The sequence below is a fragment of the Canis aureus genome, chromosome 21 (genome assembly GCF_053574225.1).
Source record: "Canis aureus isolate CA01 chromosome 21, VMU_Caureus_v.1.0, whole genome shotgun sequence".
Taxonomy (NCBI): Eukaryota; Metazoa; Chordata; class Mammalia; order Carnivora; family Canidae; genus Canis; species Canis aureus.
This window is the reverse complement of record NC_135631.1, coordinates 7,997,135-8,020,397: the sequence shown is the minus strand read 5'-3', so window position 1 is coordinate 8,020,397 and position 23,263 is coordinate 7,997,135. Positions and strand designations below refer to the sequence as shown.

Sequence of the window (23,263 nt, the reverse complement as noted above, 5' to 3'; positions counted from 1 at the left end):
CTTACAAAGAGATGACCCTCGCCCCTGTGAAGATGCTCAGACAAGGAAAATGGAGGGAGGTGGGGAGGGGGGAAAGGGGGAGAGAGAAGCACCCAGATTGAGGGGTCAGCGTGAGAATACAGTTTTGGACTTGGTACATTTGAGGCACAAAGTGAGGGGCTCAAGAGGTGAAGCCAGTCAGATGGGTTTCCAGCTGGAGCTTTCAAAGTAAACAGGAGAAGGGGGCACCTGGGTGGCTCAGTGGTGGACCATCTGCCTTGAGATCAGGTCGTGATCCCCGGGTCCTGGGATCAAGTCCCACATCAGAGTCCCTGCATGGAGCCTGCTTCTCCCTCTGTCTGTGTCTCTGCCTCTCTCTGTGTGTCTCTTATGAATAAATAAATAAAATCTTAAAAAAAAAAAAGTAAGCAGGAAAAGGATGTAAAAGGTAGGAAAGGGGTCCCTGGAGCAGGGAGAAATTCAAGCAGAGACATAGAGGTGGTAAAGAACCAGGTATGCATGGGGAACAGCGGGGTGGGGGTGGGGAGTTTGGAGAAAAAGAACGTGTTTTCCCGCCCACCGTTACCACGGACGGTGCAGGGGGTGTGCAGCCCCGATCACAATCCTAGCTCCACCGCCTACGAGCGGTATGACAGTGGACAGTCCCAGGTGCGTGCATTCCCATGCCTGTCTCCCGTGCAGCTAACACCTGCATCCCGGGATGGGGTGGTGATGTGAAGACCGAATGTCGTCTTATTAGCCGCAGGCCGGGCACGCAGGGAGTGCAGAGACGGGGGAGAAAGCTGGTGGCGCAGGCAGGCCAGGTCGGATAGCTCCGTTTTCCTTAGGCAGAGATGGAGCTGCGAGGGGCTGCCGAGCACCCCGCCTCCTGAGCCACACAACCGTGGGCGCCTGCGGGGCCTGCGGAGACTACTCGGGGCACCCTCGTTCCCTAGCGCAGATACCTGGACTCTGCGCCCAGGCTCCCCGTACCTGTCCTGCTCCTACGGGTAGTCCGACCGGCCTCGCACGCCAGCTCACCTAGCGCCCGGTGCCGCCCACCGCCCAGGCCCCTGCCAATCAGCACGCCGCAATCCTCTGGCGCTGATTGGCTCAGGCGTGGGCAGGTGCTCTCACCTGGCCCGATGGGAAGGAAGCATCCGGGCGCCGTTCCTGCGCTAGTGAGGTGCAGACGCGGGCAGCCTGGTACCCGGGCGGGGGCGGCCCTCCGGCGGCCGGGCCCCCTCGTCCCGCGGCGTTGCGAGCCCACGGGCTCCCGGCCTCCTGTCGCGGGGCCGAGCGGGGCCGAGGAGGCGCGGGAAGCCCGGAGCCCGTGCACCTGCTGCGGCTGCTGCGCCAGGACCCAGGACCTCGCTGCCCCTCTCGGCCACGAGGGGAGGCGAGGTGGGAACCCGCCCGCACCCCTCGTGGCGGCGCTGGAGGAGAAGCCCTCCTTGCAGCTGCCAGCCCCGTGGCTGCAGGGCGCCCTTGGCTTCCCACGGCTCCACGAGACCTGTCCCCGAGCTGTCCCCGAGCTGCCGTCTCTTGCAGGGAGGCCTGGGATTAATTGCAGCCCGGGGTAAGCCCTTCCAGCCCTTACCGAATCCCGCGTCTTTGCCCTATGAGGGAATATCCAGGTATAGGGGATTGCGATTTGGACTTACATTTTTCTTTCTTCTGAAGGTTTTAAGCGATCTCTGTGCCTCAGGTGGGGCTTGAACTCACAACCCTCAGATCCAGAGGCGCGTGCTCAACGGCGGAGCCGCCCAGCCGCCCCCGGGCTTAGGTTTTTGGAGGCCACCATTCAGCTCACCACAAAGGCGCACGAAAACATTTTATTTTAAAGATTTAGGTATTGAAGAGAGAGTATGTGGAGACTCAGAGGGAGAGAAGCTGAGCCAGAGCCCTAGCAGAGCTCCCATCTCAGGATCTCGAAGGTCATGACCTGAGCTGAAAGCAAGTCAGAGGCTTAACCCACTGAGCCACGCAGGCGTGCTGAAAATGTTTTATTTTAAAATCAGAAGGAATAAAAAAGGAATGTTGAGATTGAATATACGTAATTACTGTGTTCATCTTGATACTAGTAAAAATGTAACTTTTTCCCAGAGGAAGGAGCCCATAAAGTGCACAGGGCCTCTGGAAATCAGAGTTCCAACTAGCTCACAAGGAGCCCAAATCCGACAGCCAGGTGATTAAAAAGATTAAAAAGCCAGATAATTGAATGCTCCGGTAGGAGATTTCTTGTCTGAGTAACTTGGAAGGAGAAGGGTATTGTAGGCTAAGTAGGAAGTCGGAACTGGCAGTAGGGGCCTGCCATTTGGCAACAGCCTGGCTTTATCAGGCACCATTGTGAGATTTTAAAAATATAGAGTGTTTCATCTTTTTCCCTCAAAAGAGCTTTCTGAGCTGAAAATTATTTTTTAAGAAGAGAGTTCTTTAATTAAATTGAGGCAGGAGAAAGAGAATCTTCCTCCGGGGGCTCAGTGAGGAGGGGGCAGCAAGGGACCGGCCAGGTGTGACCTCCAGGGCCTGCTCCGGGAGCCACCCCACCCGACAGCCCCTTCCTTACCTTGCTCCCACCCCAGAGGGGACACGGCCAGGGGCCCTACCCCAGCTGGTGGCCAGGGACCCGGAGCCGCCGGCAATGGCCTCTTCTTGAGGCTCCGGGGTGGCACCTGTGGGGTTCCTGCTCCTGCCCCTGGGTGGCTGGTGGGATGACCCATGGAGAGGCCCTGGGAGGGATGCCAGGGTCCCGTCTTCCTATGGCATCGCCACGTGGTCCCCAGCTCAGTCCACAAAGGACACCAAGAAAGAGAATCTTAAGCAGACTCCCTGCCCAGCTTGACGCCAACACAGGGCTGGATCTCAGCACCCTGAGGTCATGACCTGAGCCAAAATCAAGCATTGGAGGATTAATTGACTGAGACACCCAAATGCCCCAAGAGCAGTTTTATTGATAGACGGTTGCATAAAATACTTAAAATGTATGATGAGATGTTTTTATTTTACTTTTTTATTTAAATTCCAATTAGTTAACATACAGCATAATATTAGTTTCAGGTGTATGAGAGAGTGACTCAGTAATCCAGACATCACCTGGTGCTCATCACAACAGGTACACATCTTCATCCCCATCTCCCGTCCACCTCCCCTCTGGTAACCATTAGTCTGTTCTCTATAATTAAGATTCTGCTTCTTTGCCTCTCTTTTTTCCCCCTTGCTCATCTGTTTTGTTTCTTAAATCCCACATTTGAGTGAGATCATATGGTTTTTGTCTTTCTCTGACTCATTTCACTTGGCATAATACCCTCTGGTTCCATCCATGTTGCTGCAAATGGCAAGATCTCATTCTTTTTGATGGCTGAGTAATATTCCATGGTATATATCTAACATCTTTATCCAGTCATAAGTTGGTGGACATTTGGGCTCTTTCCATAGTTTGGCTATTGTTGATAATATTGCTATAAATATAGGGGTGTACGTTCCCTTTTGGATCTGTATTTTTGTATCCTTTGGGTAAATACCTCATAGTGCAATTGCTGGGTCATAGGGCAGCTCTGTATTTTTTAGGAAACTCCATACTGTTTTCCAGAGTGGCTGCACCAGCTTACATTCCCACCAGAGTCAGGGGGTTCCCCTTTCTCCGCATCCTCGCTAACACCTGTTGTTTCCTGATTTAACTTACATCATTCTGACAGGTCAGAGGTGGTATCTCATGGTGGTTTTGATTTGCATTTCCCTGATAATGAGTGATGTTGAGCCATCTGGATGTCTTCTTTGGAGAAATGTCTGTTCATGTCTTCTGTCCATTTTTTAATTGGGTTGCTTTTTGGATGTTGAGTTGTATATGTTCTTTATGTATTTTGCATTCTAACCCTTTATCATATGTCATTTGCAAATATCTTCTCCCATTCTGTAAGTTGCCTTTTAGTTTTGTTTCCTTTGCGGTGCAGAAGCTTTTTATTCTGATGAAGTCCCAACACTTTAGTTTTGCTATCATTCAGTGCTTTTTAATATAGTCACAGGGTGGTACAACCATGACCACACCAGAATTTTGGAACGTTTTCATCCCCCAAAAGAAACTCTACTCATTAGTCATTCCCTATTCCCCTGCCACCATCCCCTTAAGCAACTACTTACTTCTTTCTCCAGTGAGGTAGATACTATTGCTTCCATTTTTCCAATGAGGACAACCAGAGCTTCCTGGAGACTTCTCAGGAGGAAGGCGGCATGAGCGTTTGTGACGCTCAAAGCCAACTCTGGTTGCTAGATGGAGAACAGAGCATGCTTCCAGGAGAGCTCTGGGTGAAAAGATGTGGCACATTCCCCCTCTGATGCACATCTCTCAGGAGCATGTGTGGCAGGGACTAGCTGGCCACGTGGCAGTGACAGATACAACTTAAAAGCAGAATGTACAGCTGTGCTCAAGAAGAAGTTGAGTATCTCTGTAGTGAGGAGTGTGAAGTGCTGAGCCAGAGCCATGTACCTGCTGGGCCCAGGCCCCCCAGGCCTGCACAAGAAGGCTACAGGGTCACTCAGCCAAAGGGGAAGAGCACCCAGTGACTGCATCACCACCCACGCTGAATGCTGGAGCGTGTAGCGGAGGCTGAGCTGTCCCCGGGTCCCCTGCTTGTCTTCTCTACTCACAGGGCCTGTGGCCGCCCAGCTACAGGACGGCTCTCAGCTTCGCTTGGAGTGGGTGCAGCCATGTAAGCAGCTGCTCACTGGTTGGGACAATAAGAGGAGATGGTGTGCAGAGCTTTCTGAGCCTGGCCCCTAAAGATCCCTATACATTCCCCTTTCTTGTGGGTCGAAGTGACCACAAAGGTGGGTCAGTTTCTTGTTGCTGCTGTAATAAATTACCACAAATGTAGCAGCTAAAACAAACAAACAAAAAAACACCAATTTCTTCCCAGAGTCCTGGAGGCCAGAGGTCTGAAATCCATTTCACTGGGCCAAGGTGCTAATGGAGCTGGTTCCTTCTGGAGACCCGAGCAGGGAAGAGCCCATTTAGGGCCCTCTTACTCTCTGAAGGCCACATGCACTCCTTGCCTCACTCAGGTCTATGTCTTTTCTGTGACATTTACCTCCTCGTGGTAAGGTCCCTCCTCGTGTTGAGGTCCCCCTGTTCCAGGGACAGCTGTGATCACATTTAGGACCCAGCTGGTTAACAGCTGAAGCTGACTACTGTAGCCCCCTGGGAACCATGCATCTGTGTCCACACCTCTTTGCAATGGGACTGTCCTAATGTGTCTGGGTCGCTGTGACAGAAAAGCACAGAAGGGCCGAGTTATAAACAATACAAACTTCTCAACAGTTCTAGAGGCTGGAAGCCCAAGATCAAGGCGACAGCAGAATTGGTGTCAGGGGAGAGCCGGCTTCCTCATTCATAGATGGCCACCTTCCCGTTGTGTCCTCACATGGCAGAAGGAGCAAGGGAGCTCTCTGGGGTCCCTTTTAAGAGGGCACTTGCATGAGTTCTCCACCTGCAGGACCTAAACACCTCCCAAAAGTCCTACCACCAAAATCCATCACATCTAGCATTAGGTTCAATATATGAATTTGGGGAAGATGCAAGCACCTGGTCCATAGCAGTGACCTCACTGTGCCTCCTGTCCATAGATGGGTGTACTCCATTTCTTTTTTTAAAATTATTTATTTATTTATGATAGTCACACAGAGAGAGAGAGAGAGGCAGAGACACAGGCAGAGGGAGAAGCGGGCTCCATGCACCGGGAGCCCGACGTGGGATTCGATCCCGGGTCTCCAGGATCGCGCCCTGGGCCAAAGGCAGGCGCCAAACCGCTGCACCACCCTGAGATCCCTACTCAATTTCTTCAACCTCTTGAATCTTGGTTGGGCTTGTTTGTGGCTTCTGACCAATGTGGCAGAAATGACATTGTGTGAGTTCTGTGGACAACGTCAACAGGTCTAGAGCACTTAGGACACCTTCATCTCTCTCTCTTTCTTTTTAAAGGTTTTATTTCTTTATTCATGAGAGACACACAGAGAGAGGCAGAGACATAGGCAGAGGGAGACACAGGCTCAACCGCTGAGCCATCCAGGTGTCCCAGAACACCATCTTTTTTTTTTTTTTTCCCAGAACACCATCTTTGATCTTGCTCCTCCGGAGCCTGAGGCTGCTGTGAAAAAGCCCAGGGGAGGGGCCCCTGGGGGGCTCAGTGGTTGAGCATCTGCCTGTGGCTCAGGTCATGATCCCAGAGTCCTGGGATTGAGCCCCACATCTTGCACCCTGCTCAGCAGGGAGTCTGCTTCTCCCTCTTCCTCTGCTTGTGTGCTCTCTCTCTTAAATAAATAAATAAAATCTTAAAAAGAAAAAAAGAAACAAAAGAAGCAGCAGCCCAGGGGAGTGTAAACCACATGAACAAGAACTCAGGAAAGACCAGCATAAGGTCCACCCAGGTTGGCAATCCACCAAATCATGAGAAACAAGAACCCATTGTTTTTTACCACTAAGTTTTGGGGTGGATTTTTACATAGCAGATAAGAAACCACAGCAGATGGTGATCTTTTAGTGGATTATGAAATCAATTTTGGGGGGGAAATGACAGCACACAAAATAGAAGACAGCAGAATAGAAAATATAACAGTCCATGTCAGACACGAGTTCCAATCATCTGCTGCCATGTAAGGAGCCACCCCAGAAGTCCACAATAAAAAAAACAACCATTTCACCATGCTCAAGTGTCACAGACCGCCAGTTTGGACAGGGCACAGGGCAAGGGCTCATTCTGTTTCCAGTGGACCTCCGCTGGGGTGGCTCAGGTGGTTGGCCAAGGCCATGAAGTGTTTGGGGCCATAAGTCAGGTGCCCAGTTCTCACTGTTGGGGGAGAGTCTCATTTCTTCTCCCTGGCCTGTCTTAGGGGACACATGTGGTGTCTTCACTCACGTGCTGGCCACATGCGACAGGATGGGAGGAACCTCTGGGGTCTCGCTCTCCCCGCCCGCCCCCCAGGTGGCTCAGTTGGGCTCCCTTACAGCATGGTGGTCTCTGGGGAGTTGGGCTTCTTACTTGGGGGCTGGTTTCTGTAAGGCTGACTTCTGATGGCCTCACTTCAGGGGTCCCCGAGTGTCACATCTGCACGTCCATGTGGTTAACCACACCAGTGAGACCGGGCTGGCTTCAGGGGAGGACTTAGACTCTACCTCCCGATGGGAGTTGTAGCAAAGGATCTGCAGCCATCGTTAACTGTGACACTGTCAGATGCTGCGTTTCCCCAAGTCTAAGATGTCACTGCTTTGAGGACGCATCCTGACCTCACGCCTATTGGCATGCGAAGGCACGGTGGAGATGGGATTGGCTGAACGTCTGTGTGCGCATGCATGCGGAGTCGTGGTGTGAGAGATCTTTCTGCTGTGGGTGCAGCTGGAAGTTCAAACCCGGCCTGAATTACATTGCAAACGAAGGTCAGGAAGGAATCCTTCCAGACATCTGCAGACCGAGACAGTCTGTCACCTGCAGGGGCTCCCTACATAACTGCTAACAGCGTTTATTCCAGAATATTGCACACAAATGCAAAAGTAGAACATACACCAAACCCTCACAAACCCCTCACCCATTTTCAACAGTTATTAACCCACGGGGTCAAGGTCAATTTTGTTTGATCTGTACCCTGATCCAACCCTTCCCCGATATTATATTTTTAAAGCTTGAATTTATTTGAGAGAGCGAGCAAGAGCGCACGAGCAGGGGGAGCAGCAGGCAGAGGGAGAGGGAGAAGCAGCTCCCCACGGAGCACGGAGCTCGATGTGGGATTGATTCCAGGACCCTGAGATCATGACCTGAACTAAAGGCAGACGCTTCTCTGATGGAGCCTCCCAGGTGCCCCTTGCCCAGTGTTATTTTATTTTATTTTTTTAAAAAGATTTTATTTATTCACGAGAGACACAGAGAGAGAGAGGCTCTGAGACACAGGCAGAGGAGAAGCAGGATCCATGCAGGGAGCCTGATGTGGGACTAGATCCAAGGTCTTCAGGATCAGGCCCTGGGCTGAAGGTGGTGCTAAACCACTGAGCCACCTGGGCTGCCCCCTCAGTGTTATTTTATTTTATTTATTTATTTTTCTGGTTTTAATTTAATTTAATTGTATTTTTAAAAGATTTTATTTATTTATTCATGAGAGACACACAGAGAGAGAGAGAGAGAGAGAGAAAGAGAGAGAGAGAGAGAGAGGCAGAGATACAGGCAGAGGGAGAAGCAGGCTCCATGCAGGGAGCCCAATGTGGGACTCGATCCCGAGACCCCAGGATCAGGCCCTGGGCTGAAGGCAGCGCCAAACCGCTGAGCCACCGGGGCTGCCCTATCTCAGTGTTATTTTAAAGCAAGTCCCAGGCACTATACTATTTCATTCGTAAATCCTGGGGGAGCAGGGACAGCGGCCACTGCTGTTTTCCTTGAAACAATGTGCATGCTGTTACTTTGATGAAAACATTAAAGAAAGAGGAGCACCTGGCCGGCCGGTTCCATTGGGGTAGCGTGACTGCTCAGTCTCGGGGTCGTGAGTTCCAGCCCCACGTTGGGGGTAGACATTGCTTAACATCTTAAAAAAGTAAAAATTAAAAAGGAAATAGGGTGTTGGAGAGCTGATGACTCAAATCTCTTCAGCCCTATAGGTTATGTCATGTCACAATTCCTCGGTGACATTGCTTTTGTTTAACAACAACAAAAAAATTTCAAATTAGTTTAGGTTGTTTTTATTTTAATTTTAAAAATTTAAAATTGCTTTTGTTTGATTTCAGGAGAGCATCCTGGACGATGGAGCCAAAGCCGGGAAGGCACAGCTGTTGGCCTCCCCTCATTGCGAGGGGAGAGCTGTGCTCTGCTGGCTTCCTCCGCAGACGGCCGTGGAGACCCACTTAAAATATTCTAGATGAGCCACACCTCGGGCCGGGCCTCAGGACAGCGGCCACGGGGAAGAAGTCAGGGTGCCCTCGTGCAGCTGTGTCTGCACGGCTGTGCCCCCAAACCTGTCTGGGGGCCCTTAGCTGTCGCATCACTGTGTCACCGGCACCTCCAAGGGCCTGTCCAGATCAGGTCCTCAACTAGCGGTTACTGGAATTGCTTTTTAATGGAGCCGAGCCCTCCCCTTACCCCAGTCCCCCCCGCCCCCCGCCGTTCGTGGGCAGGCGCTGCGAGGCACACTCACGCTCAAAGATCAAGCAGAAGCACACTGTGCCACCCCAGGTGCTCTGGATTGTTTCACAGGCCTCCGTTCCTTCCTGGCCACTCTCTGAGCCATCCACCCACAGTGCCCTTTCTGTGACCGCAGAATCCTGTTCCCGGGGACCCTGGGGCCCACCCTCCCCACCCCGATGTCCCCAGGGCAGGACAAGGCAGGGCGGGTCTTCTGCAGAAGAAACGTCCAAGGGTGAGGTCGACCGTGTCCCCACCCCACTCCCCACAGATCCACTGATGTCCAGACCTCTGGAGCCTGTGAATGTGACTTCACTGGGAAAAGGGGTCTTTGTAGATGCAACTATGTGAGGGATCCTGAGAGCGCCCCGGATGAGCCGGGTGGGCCACCGACAGGTGCAGAGGGAGAGGGTAAGATTCACTGAGGGGGCAGCGGCAAAGGCGGGCAGGGGCTCAAGGTGCAGCCTCCCCTGGAGCCCCTCTCCCAGGGACACCCCCCCCTCCGCCTCCACTCCCCCCGTGCCAGGTGGGTGCACACAGCGCTGGCCTCGAGCAACAGGGCTGGAGGAGCGGCATCACCAAGACACGGACGGAAAATAGCAGAATCACCGGAATTAAGCTGACGTTAGAGGAACAAGAGTGTCTGAGATACGTAGAAATGCCGTAGATGCAGTGCGGGGGTCCGGAGAGCAGCACTTCGGCACTGGCCCGTCCCGCTGTCTGCCCGAGGCCCAAGCATCAGGCCGACGGCCCCCTGCTCCCCGGAGAAGCCATCCACACCCACAGGACTTGGCGCAGAGGGAGGAGTAAAACCCAAACCCACGATCACTGTGAGCACACACACTGGGAGTTCAGGACAGCAGCTGGGAGGCACGGCGGGAGCGGTGGGGAGAGCCAAGCGTCCTCGGTGGGATCCCACGGGGCTGGGAGTGGCAGGCCAGCCCTGGGACACTCAGCGTGGGATGCGCAGACCCGAGACGTGCACAGCTTCTCAAACATCTGCTTGCTGCTCTTTCTCAACTGACATTTGTTTTTTAGGCATAAATGGCATCAGCAAGGTTCTGTTTTGTTTTGTTTTGAAGATTTTATTTATCTGTATTTGACAGAGAGAGAAAGCATAAGCAGGGGGAGGAGAGGGAGAAGCAGCCACCCACCGAGCAGGGAGCCCGACGTGGGACTCGATCCCAGGACCCCGGGATCATCGCCTGAGCCCAAGGCGAACGCTTCACCGATGGAGCCCCCCCAGAACCCCTGGAATCAGCAAGTTTTAATAAAACACCTGCACCTTCATGAATCTGTGATGATTTGGGTTTGTTTCCGGAAACTTTCAGAGGCCCAAGGCTTGCCTGGCCGTGGTCAGGGAAAACACCATGTGAGACTAGAAAAGCAAGGAAGAACTCGGAGATGCAGAGAAAAAAGGCTTAGAAGATCAGCCAGTACCGTTTCTGAACGGGAAGACACAGAACCACCCAACTGTGCGCTGACAGAAGCGACCCGGGAACGTGTTCATCCAAGTAAAGCAAACCCGCCTCTCTCAGGGCGGCAGCGGGTCAGCGGGTTGTGCCCACCTCCACGGGGCCGTGAGGGCCAGGCCCTCTTCCTCGGCACCCGCACCCCAGGGCCCAGGGTGGTGTCAGCCACCCTCACCCCGACAGGACGGTCTCCTGGGGTGCTGGGGGAGGAGCTCTCGTGCTAGAGCTGCTGGCAGTGGCCACCTGTGGGCTGCCCCCCCCTCCCCTAGGGAAACTGTTTGGAGGCCTGAGGTCCGGCTGGGCCCCGCCTGAGCAGGTGCGCCTGTCCCCTCCCCTCTGCCACTCAGGACTGGTCTGAGCTCTCGGAGGAGCAGCCTCACTGGTTGCCAGGGGCCAAGATCACGTGGAAGGATGCAGCCCTGGGCACTGTCTTATGACTATGTGAGCAGAGGGGCAGGAGCGTACAGCCTACACGGAGGGTGGACGCAGAGATGAGACACAGTGGCACACAGGCACACGTGCACACACACATGTGTACACGTACAGGCTTCCTCACCTGGGCTGGGGAGGAAGGGCTGGCTTCTCTTAGGCAGAGAGAGGGAGATGGAGTCTCTGGGCCTCCAGAACGGAGGGCATAGACCCTGGGTCATCCTTCTACCTCCCAGCTGCTTGGGGCATCAGCTGATTTCCACACTAGCCGCTCCCCCCACAGATGGGGCCCCCACAGCACAGAGGAGCCAAAGCAGCTTGTTTTCAGTATTCTTTATTGGCAGTGGAAAATGCTTCAGTACTGTATTGAAAGACAGCAATAAATAATACTGTGATAAAAATAGTTCAAAAGTAGACTGTACATACTTTGTTACACAATCAGGAAGTTCACAAAAGATTAATAGAAAAACAGAATGGTACAATGAATTGTACAAGTAAATTAAAAGCAGAAACCAAACGTAAAAAGACATGCCGTGCCGTTTCTATCTATGTATCAGCTGCATAATAAATAACGCACCATGAACTGAACACATTTCTTGCTGGCTTTTTAATATGCCAAGTAAAAAGGAAGAGTTACATTTGCTACTTATACAATCCAAAATGGCTATCTCATCAAAATCTAAAAATGTACGACTAGGTCCATTCTTTAAACAAGTTTACAAACAAATGTAAAAAGAGGATTTACAGGAGAACAGTAAGGCCTTTGTTAGAGTCGCACATTATTTCCAAGGCGGCGCCCACCCTTCGGTGCGCAGACAGCTTCCTAATTGGTCCTCTGAGAGTTCTCGCCAGCGAGCTCCGCACCAGGAGGGCGCCCAGGCCCCCCGCCCGGGCTTTCGGGTCCTCAGCTCCGGCGTCTGCCAGTCACTAAAGACAAGTTGCCTGAGCCCACCGGGATGAGGCTGTGAAAGAGTTCACCAGTCCTAAGGGATTTTCATAGTGTTCTGATAATCTTTCCAGTCCAAATTTTTATAAGCTGATATTTAACACCAAGTGTTTTTAATCTGTTCACACTGCAGAATAAAGCATTTCTTGCTAGAAAAAGTATAGTTAAGGTCAGTCATTAAAATACAACAATTGCTCAAAATTAAGTCTGCTTATTTCAAAATGATTGTTGTAGAGCTAGATTTTGTTTGTAAAGGATAATACACGCTGTATCATGTATTTATGATTTTACAATCGTAAAATCCTTCTCTGACAGATTATATTATTAACAAATTAAGTAATGATAATTACAATAAATGCACAATTTACAAAAGCCCTATATCTGTTCATAAGATTTATACATACAAGCATTACAGTACATTCATTTGAAAGACTAAAATTAGATATAAGAACATGGATTTCAAAGGATATTTATAGCCTGGATATACATGAAAAAGTAAGTAACTATATAAATGAAGTCATAAGTTTACATAAATATAAGAAACATTAAATTCTAAAATATTTTCTCTATGGTATTCATGAATTTTTTGCTAATTAAAAACTCTGTAATAAAATATCTCAGGGTCCATATAACAAGTATTAACAGATTAAAGATTCCGTTGAATTTTAAAACGTAGTCTTTGTTGGGTTCAAAATGCTGCACACTCATCTGTAGAAGTAGTGTGGGTAAACTGGAAAACAGAAGCGAACAAAAGAGTTAGTCTCCAGACGAGCCAGCTGAATGGGGACTCCCAGGCCCAGGAGGCTTCAGCCCCTTGTGGGTTTAGAGAAAACATCCAGCATTTTGCTTATTAATGATAATTCTTTGATTGAGTTCATCTTGGCCTATGTCTAAAAGTTACCAATTTTAATAAATAATAAAGAAACCAAAATTTTTTTTTTAATTTTATTTTTAAGTAATCTCTATACCCAGCGTGGGGCTGGAACTCACAAGCCTGAGGTCCAGAGTCGGATGCTCCTCCGACTAAGCCCAAGCGCCCCCACCAGGCCAATATTCTGGCCGAGACAGGAAAGCAGAGTAAGAGCAAACAAAGCTCCCCCAGGGCCCTCAGAGCAGGCAGGAGAGGGCCTGGCTCCTGGGCCAGGACCCAAAATCTTAATCCACAAGTCTAGCCCTTCTCATGGCAATGCAGGTTTTTTTTTTTTTTTTGGGGGGGGGGGGTGGGGGGGTTGTTTGTTTTTAAGCCAACCTCTCAGGGCGCCTGGGTGGCTCAGTGAGTTGAGTATCTGACTCTGGGTTTCGGCTCAGGTCGTTATCTCAGTGTCATGAGATCAAACCCTGCATGGGGCTCGGAGCTTGGTGCTCAGTGTGCTTGAGATTCTCCCCCCACCTTCCCCTACTGCTAGCACAGGTGTGCACATGTGCTTTCTCTCTCTCTTTCAAATAAATACATCTTAAAAAAAAAAAAAGCCCATCTCTCCACTGAAGGGCTATCAGGGTCACGTGGTGGTACTGCCTCATAAAATTTATACTTTGGGGCCTGTTTCATTCAGGAATGTGTCTTTAACACCAAGCTGGCTAGTGGCAGCTGACTTGGGAGTGACGCCAGGGTACAGGCAGACACTGAGGCGCAGGAGACCGTGCACCGCGCTCCTGGACGCTGGGGGCAGGCAGCTAGGAGCTGGGTGACGCTCCCTCCTGCCTCTCCACGCCAGGAAGACAGTAGCAGACGGGTAAGCCAGCATCGTTCTGTTTATGTTAAGAACAGAAATACATTTTTCCCCTTAAAGATCAGGGACACAGTAGCTTCTATGTATGAAGCATGAGCACACGGAACACCAGAACAGTCTCCCTGGGTGCAGAGAGGCTCGTGCGTGTCTACTCTGTATAGCTGCTGAGTTAACTGGAGCTGGCTCTCCTGGCTACTCACCTACAGGAGACATCAGCAGGAGTAAGTCCTGACTGTAGCAGAATCCAGCCTCTGCGGTCCTGACACGCTGCCTGCTCCGACAACCACAGGGAGGCGTGCAAATACAGCGTGCAGTTAGTCTCAGAACATCACCTGACAGCACAATTACAGACAGACAGACAGACAGACAGACACACACACACACACACACACACACACACACACACGCCCATGGCAGCACCTACTGAGGGGCCCCGGGGGGGGGGCTTCCAAATGGGACTGGAGGAGCTGGAGGACGGGAGTTGAGAGTCACTGAGTGGGTTGTCCCCATCCCCCAAGCAGCCGGGGGTCCCTGGGGCTTCATTCTAAAACAGCCAGGGGGCAGCAGGTGACACCTTAACTTTGCTACACACACCTGCATTAGTAGTAACTGTGACTTTGACAGCTCTGCCTCTCCTTAAAGCCTTTGGATTTGTAAACATTTGTTTCAGCCTTGACCATCTATTTTTCCGAATAGGATGTGAAGAGCTCGCAGCCTGCTGAGAGTCCAGGACCTGTCCCGGCGCTTGCTGTCTGTCTGAGAGATAGGACGGCCTTATCTTCTTGGCAGTGGGTGCGGGACGATGAGCTAAGGAAATCAAAGCCCGGCCTCCCTTCCTGCCAGAAACAGTGCGTACCACAGACGCTTCTGTTCTATCGAGGAACACCGGCCCCTCCCTGCCACTGCATGGCTCAGCAGGCATTCCAAAATCTGTAGTATTAGTCCTCTGCTCCCCATGATGTTTTGTTTCCCCATAGGTACTCCGGGAGCACAGGTTCTGGGGAGCAGATGCTGCTGGCAAGAGTGGCCAGCGCCAGGGGCCCAAGAGGCCCGCGCTGCTCCCATACACCTCATGTTGGAGAAGCCAGGAGAACACCCACTGGGCTGGGTTTATGCCTCCATTATCAACATGAGTGAAAAGTCACCTTCTGTGAGATGCACTCCCTTTACTTTCTTCTAGGGTTACGTTTCATTTACCTGAACCTAATCCAAACATTGCTGTTAACATTTAACAAGGAAAATGTGATTTGTGAAATGGAAGCTGTGAGGAGAGCAGTCAGACTGCCCAAGAAGTCAAAGGCCGAGTTATAACTAAAATCTATAAAAATTACCCACTGACTTCTTGAGGAAAAATGCTATTTTTTAAAAGTTGGGGTCTTCCCTCACTAAGCATATTATTGAAGTCTGGCAAAGAAATGCAGTTTTTAAATTAAAAAGCTGCCCCATAAGCTGCTCTCACTCAAAGCTCAGCCAGGGCTTCATGGAACTTACTTTTCTCTGGTTTTTATACAGATAAGTGAGAGCAAAACTCACAATCCTATCTATGGGCAGAGCTAACAGCAGGAAAACTGTGAAGACCACACCATACGATTTCTACCAGCACACCCTTCCCTACAACATGTCTCTATCGAGAGCAAGCACACAGTCATCCATCACGGCCCTACAGCTGCAGGGGCCTGAGCTGCTACCACATGGCACTCAGGACATGCCCGACACTTTCCAACAGCTTCTCATGAAGGACTCACTTAGCCGTCACAGCCCATCAGTGAGGAAGACACTAGTGTGACAACCATTCTACAGATGGGGACACTGAGGCACAGTGCTCAAGATCATGCACCTCCTACATGGCAGATCCAGATTCCAACCCAGGCAGTCTGGCCCCTGGCCCTGCCACTGAGTGGGACACAGTCGGAGCGGAGAGGTCCCTCTGCCCACTATGGCCAACTCTGAACTAGCTGTGCTCTCGAGGCAGAGGGACTATCTAGGGGTAATTGCGAGCTGCATCTGACACAGCGACTATGTGGCTAGACTACTGCACCCAACCGGCTGCACTCTGTGAGGACGTCCCAGGCTCACCTTCTGCCTTCTCCCATCCTCTTACAACGTGCAATGACACAGACAAGTAACAGTGAGGATAGAGGTGGAAACTGTGCTAATGAAAATGGACTCAGTCCCTCCTCTTGCGAGGGGAGAGGTCCCAGCAGCACACACCGTGCTGAGAGCTCTGGCGCTGCCATCCTAGGGAAGAGCATCCGAGTGCCGCCTGCCACATCCACATCTTTGCAAGCGTGGGTGTCAGTCCAACACTCTGAGGACACTCACGCTGCTTAGCTTTATTAGTTGGAAGAATATGCTAATATTCAACCAGATAAGAACTTCAAACCTATCTGTATAATTGTTAAACTTTTATACAGATGTTAGGATTAATTTTAAAGCATTTAAACCTGGGCATGCAGCAGCACCCAAATGCCTTGTTATATATTAAAGAGGCTATCTTAGACCATTATTAACATGCCAGCCAGAGAGCTGTTTGTGTCAACAAGTGCCCAGGGCAGTGCTATGCCTCACATACCATCCAGCTGCATTTTCTTTGGCTGCATAGAGGGTGAGGACAGAGAGGAAGTGACCCGGAAGTTCGCAGGGAGAGTCTCTGCTGACCCAGCAGCTAAGCCACGGATGTCCTTTGGTCTAAACTTTTTTCTCCAAGAAGGTGCCCTCCTAAAGCTTTTGTCATCGTCCTGGTAAATTAAAGGACAGAAAACAAGACATTTTTAAATAAAGGACAGAAATATAAAGTTCCCACCCCTTTAAAATGACCTTGTCACTGCATTTTTATTCACGTGTATCTAACCCTGCTCTTGGTAACCATCGGACTTACTGCCCAGACTGGGAATTTGTGGGAGCAAAGGAGGCAGGGCCACCCTTGTGCTGGGACCCAACTGGGCACACATCGACAGTCCCGGGGCACGTGGCTGTGCCCCGCTGCCTGCCATCACAGCTGCTTCTTATCCTGCAGAAATTATCTTCCTGCTATATAAGATACTATGTTTCTATCTTCAGGCCTGAACAATATTCTGCATGCCTGGATAGGCCAGCAGTGCTTTGTCATGTGTCCTGTTTCTGCCACACTCAGGTACTCGTACAGGAGACAGTAATATGTAATGGAGTGGGAGTAAATGAGTTATGGTTTTGTGAGAGAAGAAATGAACATGTCATGTTTTTAAACAAGTAAAGGCCTCGGATGGGGGTGAGGTATCCAGCCATCCCCCAAACACAACTTACAGACTCTACTCCTAGGCTGCAACCAACGCTTTATGACATGAAAAACATTTTTGATGGATATCAAAAGCTAAATAGCAAAAAAAAAAAAAATCTTAGTAAAAATACTGCTTTCTTAAAAGTTCATTTGTTCATAAATTCAGAGCAAAGCTGGACTTGTAAAGTAAAATTATCTTCACACTTGGAAGAGTTTATCCAGACTACACGGCTCCTACAAATATACCAATTTACTTTTTCTTTTTTTAAAAGGCTTTACACTTAAGTCATCTATAAATCTAATGTAGGGCTTAAATCCACAACCTTGAAGTCAAGAGTCACTTGCTCCACCAAACTAAGCCTGCCAGGCGCTCCCAAATAAAATACTTCACATTTTACACAAATTTACAAATCCTGAGGTTGAAAACTTACTTCATCGAACCTTCTGTCAGTCCCCATGACCAAAAGGCTGTTAAACTCTCTTTCCAAGACAGCACGAGCCTGAAATCATAACAAAACATCCCCCCCAGAACCTCCATCAATCAAATCTGAAGGATGTTAGCATATCACAATTGTTTTTAAACCAAGACTTTAAAAAAAGAATAAAAACCAGAAATGTAAGGGACAAATGCCTTCAACCTTCACGGTGTATTTTAAGTTGGGAGTTTTAGCATGGAGTCCATTACTGGGCTTTTGGAGTAGGGGTCCACAAGCTCTTGGACACTGTATAATAGGTGTGCCTGTGGGTCGCTGCTGGTGGGAGGTTGAAGGTACTGGAAAAAGATATACAGTGTTTCATAGAAGAATAAAGAAATTCCTGATTCTCCAATGAGCCCATGAGTCAAAAAGAATGACACAGGGAAAAGCACAAACTTCATGAGACCCCCGTCTGGCACCCCTAAGTAAGAGTGTTCTCTCTTATGCGCCACTCTAGGAGCACCTGATGTGGACGCAAGTCTCCCATACTGCTAATTCCATGACTTTTGCATTTACCAGGAGATACAAAGATGACAGGCAGCGAAGAGGAGGAGTTGATAAGCACTGTGGGCTCTGAGCCACTGCACAGTGGGTGGGGAAGGGAAGAGAGGGCTGGCTGGCTAGGGTCTAGTTATGCTCTCTCTGCCTCCATTCAAGCATGGGGTGCCGTGTCTGGCCAGACGGTGGGGTGCAGGCGCAGCTGGCATCACCTGCGTGTTCTGTGTCGGGATCTGCAGCAGAAGTGCCAGGGCGTTGGCATCGAAGGTTTCATCTAAGGCCATGAGCGCGCCGTGAACGCCGCTCTCGATGAGATTGCTGGCATAATCTTTAAGGCCGATTGATAGGATCCAGTTAATCACTCGATCGTTGCTCCAAACCAGTACATCTGCAGATGAAGGAAAACAATCTCAGAGTGGCTGCAGACAGCTCTTTTCATCACGTACGCCTTGTAATGCAGGATAAAGATTCCTTCCGCAGGCCTGAACCTCCAGTTCCTGACATGAGCCGCACAGGCACAGGGGGCAAAGGCCCAGTGGGCAGATGACCTCTAGGGCACGTGCACACTGCCGCCCTGGCTCTTTTTTGTCTGATGGAGACCGTCCTATTGGAACTCACTCTCCCAGCAAAGCCTGGAGCAAGGAAGTTACCACACACCGAGTTTCTAGGAAAGAGAAAGTGAGGGGGACCCGGCTTCAGAAGCCATAAGGACACACCAGGGACACACCGGGTATGACTTCAGCTCTTCTGAAATACCTTCTTCCCCTTAAAGAGAGGCGCTGGCACCGTAGCTGGGCATGTTGTCAATTAAACACAAACCCCTCCCTTACAATCCCAAGGACTTTTCTGTTGTTGCATTTTAAAAACAGAAAAACTTGAATATATTCTCCAGTGTATTAGACACGGTAGGGGAAGATCTTATATTTATGCAAACTAATAAATTATTAAATTTGCTTTAGTAGAGATCTAAAAATAGCCACCCTGTAAAAATATATCCAGATGATCGCCAGTTACTTTCAAAAACAGCTTTTGTCAACTGTGAAAGATTTAAGACAGAAATACAAAACAAATGAAACAGATTTATGTATCTCATTTCCCACGTCCTTTTCTAGAAAAAAAAAAAGAAGAGATGTACAGACACGGGTGCACACACACATAAAATATTTAGAGATTGTTACCATATTTATATGTTAAATGTATTATTTTATATGTGTATAGAATACATATCACAAATGTTTGCTTATGGTTTTTCTTGTGATTCACACTAACTCAATCATGATTAGACTATCCTTCAAGTGGGCCGTCTCCCCAACCATATTTTTATCTTTAACTTCTGGCCTCGTAAGGATAAGGTATGAAAATAGCACATACAGGACCATGGTAGTAAGGATTCCATAAATTAACCTATATGCTTAGAGTTGGTCAATAGGCCTCGTTTGCTATAACCATTCTTAGTGATTTCTTTATACTGAAAATTGGGGGAGACTGTACTTTGAGCTTAATTGTTAATGTCTTATTTCAAAGCAAACTACTACACCCGCTCACTCAGATGTGCCCTGGGTGGGTAGCTCCCAACAGAGAGAAGCATCTGCCATCTCCTGGCTGAGCACCCTCATCCCTTTACCTAAAATGCCTCTGCTGGCACCCCCACCCCAATAAGAGGCTCCCATCACCTTCAGGGCCCAGCTGCCACGTTAACCCTGTGCCATTCCCTCAGCCATGGGAGCAGAGCCACACTCTTTTACTGTGGGCTCAGGGCCTTGGATAGAGAGCAGTATTTTTCATGCTGATGCCAAGAATGCAGGGGCCTATTCAGCTCTGCTCTGTTGCTATCTAGTGGCGTGTGGCAGCAATTCTCAACAAAAGAGGACATGTATCCTTACAACAGGAAGTGTCTGAGGTCACAGGAAAATGCTCACCCTGAGACCCAGACCCTACAGACTGCCACAAGCACAGACAACCAGGCACAGGGTCTCCAGTCACAGAAGAGGGTCTGAGAGGCACCCAATCCCTCTCTCCTCTGTAATGATGCCAGACTGGTTTTCTCCACTAAAGCCTTTCCTCATTATTTTATCGTGTTTGTTTAATTTTAATTTTTTAAAATTTTATTTTGAAGTCATCTCTACACCCAACACGGGGCTCAAATCCACAACCCCAAGATCATGAGTCACGTGCTCCATGGATAGAGCCAGGTGGGCACCCCTTGTGATTTTTAAATTTATTTTAAATTTATTTAGCTTCTTTTTTTTTCCTCTTGATTTTTAACTTTTTCTTAAATTTTTATTAAAGATTTTATTTATTTATTCATGAGAGAAACAGAGAGAAAGAGAGACAGAGACAGAGACACAGGCAGAGGGAGAAGCAGGCTCCCTGCAGGGAGCCCGATGTGGGACTTGATCCCAGGATCCCGGGATCACACCCTGAGCCAAAGGCAGACGCTCAACCGCTGAGCCACCCAGGCGTCCCTCCTCCTGATTTTTTTAAAAGGAGGCAGTCACTGAGCTGTCAGCATCATGGGAAGCAGAAACATAGTGCATCCATGGCACATAATGTACTTGCCTTTGATTTCATTCTGGCTTTCTTCTCTCTTTCTCTCCAGTTCTTTTCGGTCATAATTTAATCTCCGTAGGCACATAATTCCACACTGGAAACTGTTTCTATTAATAAAACCAACAAACCAAAAAAAAAAAAAAAAAAACCCAGTTAGCCATGGCAGCGGTGTGAGCCCCTGGAGTGAACCAACAAGGGGCACCATGCAGGGCGTACCTGTGGAAACTGTCGACCATCTTCAGCTGGCCCCGCAGATCCTTTTTGGTCAGGTGGTCCAGCATGCGTGCGTCTACCAGGCACTCCATGAAGTAGCTGCGGTACTGCGCCAGGCCCAGGCTGGGCAGCCACTCATTGCCAATCCACTCATGGTTCATGTCCCCATAGGCAAGGGTCTGGTTGCAATAATTAAGCACATCAGTTCAGAAGAAAAGTCATGGAAGAGGTCACAAGGGTCATTTAAATTATCTTTAAACTAGATTTTCAATCTGTTCCATATTCTCAAAGGCTAAATTAATAACATCATTTTTTATAATTTCAAAATAATTTGATCTCCCATTTACTCTTATATTGTCAGTAAAATTTTGCACAAAAGGAATTATACCATTACAAATTTACGACTCATTTGTGCTTATGAATTTAACGTATTTACCAAACAAAGCACAGTAAAACTGACTGGTTATGCACTGTCTTTCTGAGCTAGTTTTCATGTATAATGATCAACAAAGAACAATCACGGCTCATGAACAAGTTTGAAGAATCATCCAAGTCTACTCATTAAAAATACCTCTGGCTGGCTTTCATTTTATTTTTAACACTTTGTTTTCTATATTTCATTAATAAAACATCTGTTAATTTCAAAATCAGATTTTAAAAAAGTGAGTTAAAACACAGATTTAAAAGAAGAGATGAACATGGTAAGATGGAGAGGACACAGGAGACATCCCTCCCCACCACCATCCATAGTTTGGTAACTGACTGAGCAACTGGGCCAAACAACAGGCTTGCACAGATGGAGAAGCACTGAAGCCGCAGTGTCAACCAACCCGACCCAACTGATACGAGACAGCACTCCACCCAAAAGGAGTGCACACAGAACATTCTCCAACACAGACAAATCTCCATGTATTTAAAGAGACTGAAATCATACCAAGTATATCTCCTCTAACCTTAAGAGAAATTAAATTAGAAACTCATAATAAAAAGACATTCAGAAAACTCCCAAGTATTTGGAATTAGCACACTTCCAAATAACCTATGTGTCAAAAAAAAGGAATCACAAGGGAAATGGGAAAACATTTGGAACTGAATGAAAGTGAACATGCAAGCGACACCTGGCTGGCTCAGTCAGTGGAGTGTGTGACTTGATCACGGGGTTGAGTTTGAGCCCCACACTAGTGCAGAGATTACTTATAAATAAAACCTTAAAAAAAAAAGTAAGTGCACAAACAATACATTCATAAAATTGTGAGACACAGCTGGAGCAGTGTCCTGAGGGCAGTTTACAGTATTAAGTGCTTATGTTATAAATGAGGAAAGATTGTAAGTCAATAATCTAAGATTTTACCTTTAAAAACTTGAAAAAAAATGAAATTCACAGCAAGTAGAAGGAAGGAAATAAAAGAGCAGAAATCTGTGAAACAGAAACCAGAAAAATGGTAGAAAATAAAACGATGAAAGTAAAACCTGGATTTTCATAAACATCACTAAACTCGACAGACCCCTACCCAGAGTGATCAAGAAGAAAGATACAAAACACCAACATCAAGAATGAAAGAGGGGGCATTGGCACAGACCCTACAGACACTGAAAGGGTAATATGGGAAAACTGTGGACAGCTATAAGCAACCTGGATAAAATGGGTAAATTTCATGATAGACATAATGTATGAGAACCACTCAGATTACCCATACCTGAACTTGAATTTGTAGCTGTAAACCACACACACACACACACACACACACACACACACACACACACAGAGGTGCAAACTCTACACTGCATGCCTTCACTGTTGAACTCTACCAAACGTTTATTTAAAAAGTACCAATTCTATGCAAACTATTACAAAAAAAAATGAAGCAGAAGAAATATCTTACTCATTCTCCAAGAGCATCATTATCCTGATAAGAAAACTGGACATATTACAAGAAAACTACAGACCAATGAGCAGCTCTCATAGACACAGATGCAAATTTTCCTTAACAAAATATTAGCAAATCAAATCAGTAATAAATTAAGAGTAAGATATCATGACAAGTGGGGTTTACTCCAGGAACATAAGTTGGGTCAATATTTGAAAATCAGAGAAATTCCCTGTATCAAAGGACTAAAAAAGAAAAATGACAGACATGTGAAAAAGGTGTGTGATCAAATCATCACTCATTCATGGAAATCTGGGCAATCTAGACACAGAAGACAACTGCCTCAGCCTGATAAAGGGTCTACAAAAAAATGTAGCGCTGATGGCACACTTTGTGGTGAAAGACTGAATGCATTTTCCCTAAACTCAGGAACAAAGAAAATGAAGGATGTCTGCTCCCACCACTTTCATTCAACCCTGACTGGAATCCCCAGCCATTGTAACAAGGCAAGAAAAAGAAGTCAAATCCGTATGGGTTGGAAAAGAAGTAAAACTCTCTTTGTTTGCAGATGACCTGATCATCATTATTAGAAAATGGGATATAGAGCAGCTGTCCGGACTCAAGTGAGTTTAACCTGGTAGCAGGATACAAGGTCTATATACAAACAAAAGTGAACTGTATTTCTAAATAC

At 48.2% G+C, this 23,263-nt stretch overlaps 1 protein-coding gene and 1 long non-coding RNA gene across 13 annotated transcripts in view; one reads left to right on the top strand and one right to left on the bottom strand.

The window, feature by feature from the left end:
- The first annotated feature begins 1,171 nt into the window (after window positions 1–1,171).
- On the top strand, window positions 1,172–12,188 carry LOC144292469 (uncharacterized). The gene is made up of 2 exons (XR_013359856.1): window positions 1,172–1,558; window positions 8,741–12,188. It is a non-coding gene; the product is annotated as an uncharacterized LOC144292469 (long non-coding RNA).
- Window positions 11,354–23,263, bottom strand: part of PPFIA1 (PPFI scaffold protein A1) — an 85,621-nt gene continuing 73,711 nt past the window's right edge. For 6 of the 12 annotated variants that reach the window (XM_077862771.1, XM_077862772.1, XM_077862775.1 and 3 more), the window contains 8 exons: window positions 20,708–20,883; window positions 20,501–20,598; window positions 18,154–18,329; window positions 17,399–17,467; window positions 16,284–16,449; window positions 14,306–14,467; window positions 13,912–13,982; window positions 11,354–12,711 (listed from right to left, as the gene is read on the bottom strand). In XM_077862771.1, coding sequence (XP_077718897.1) covers window positions 13,924–13,982; window positions 14,306–14,467; window positions 16,284–16,449; window positions 17,399–17,467; window positions 18,154–18,329; window positions 20,501–20,598; window positions 20,708–20,883 — 906 coding nt within the window. In that variant the 3' untranslated portion in view covers window positions 11,354–12,711; window positions 13,912–13,923. Of the gene's footprint in view, window positions 12,712–13,911; window positions 13,983–14,305; window positions 14,468–16,283; window positions 16,450–17,398; window positions 17,468–18,153; window positions 18,330–20,500; window positions 20,599–20,707; window positions 20,884–23,263 lie in introns of those variants that run through there. The other 6 variants (XM_077862776.1, XM_077862778.1, XM_077862779.1 and 3 more) reach the window with 3 other exon arrangements.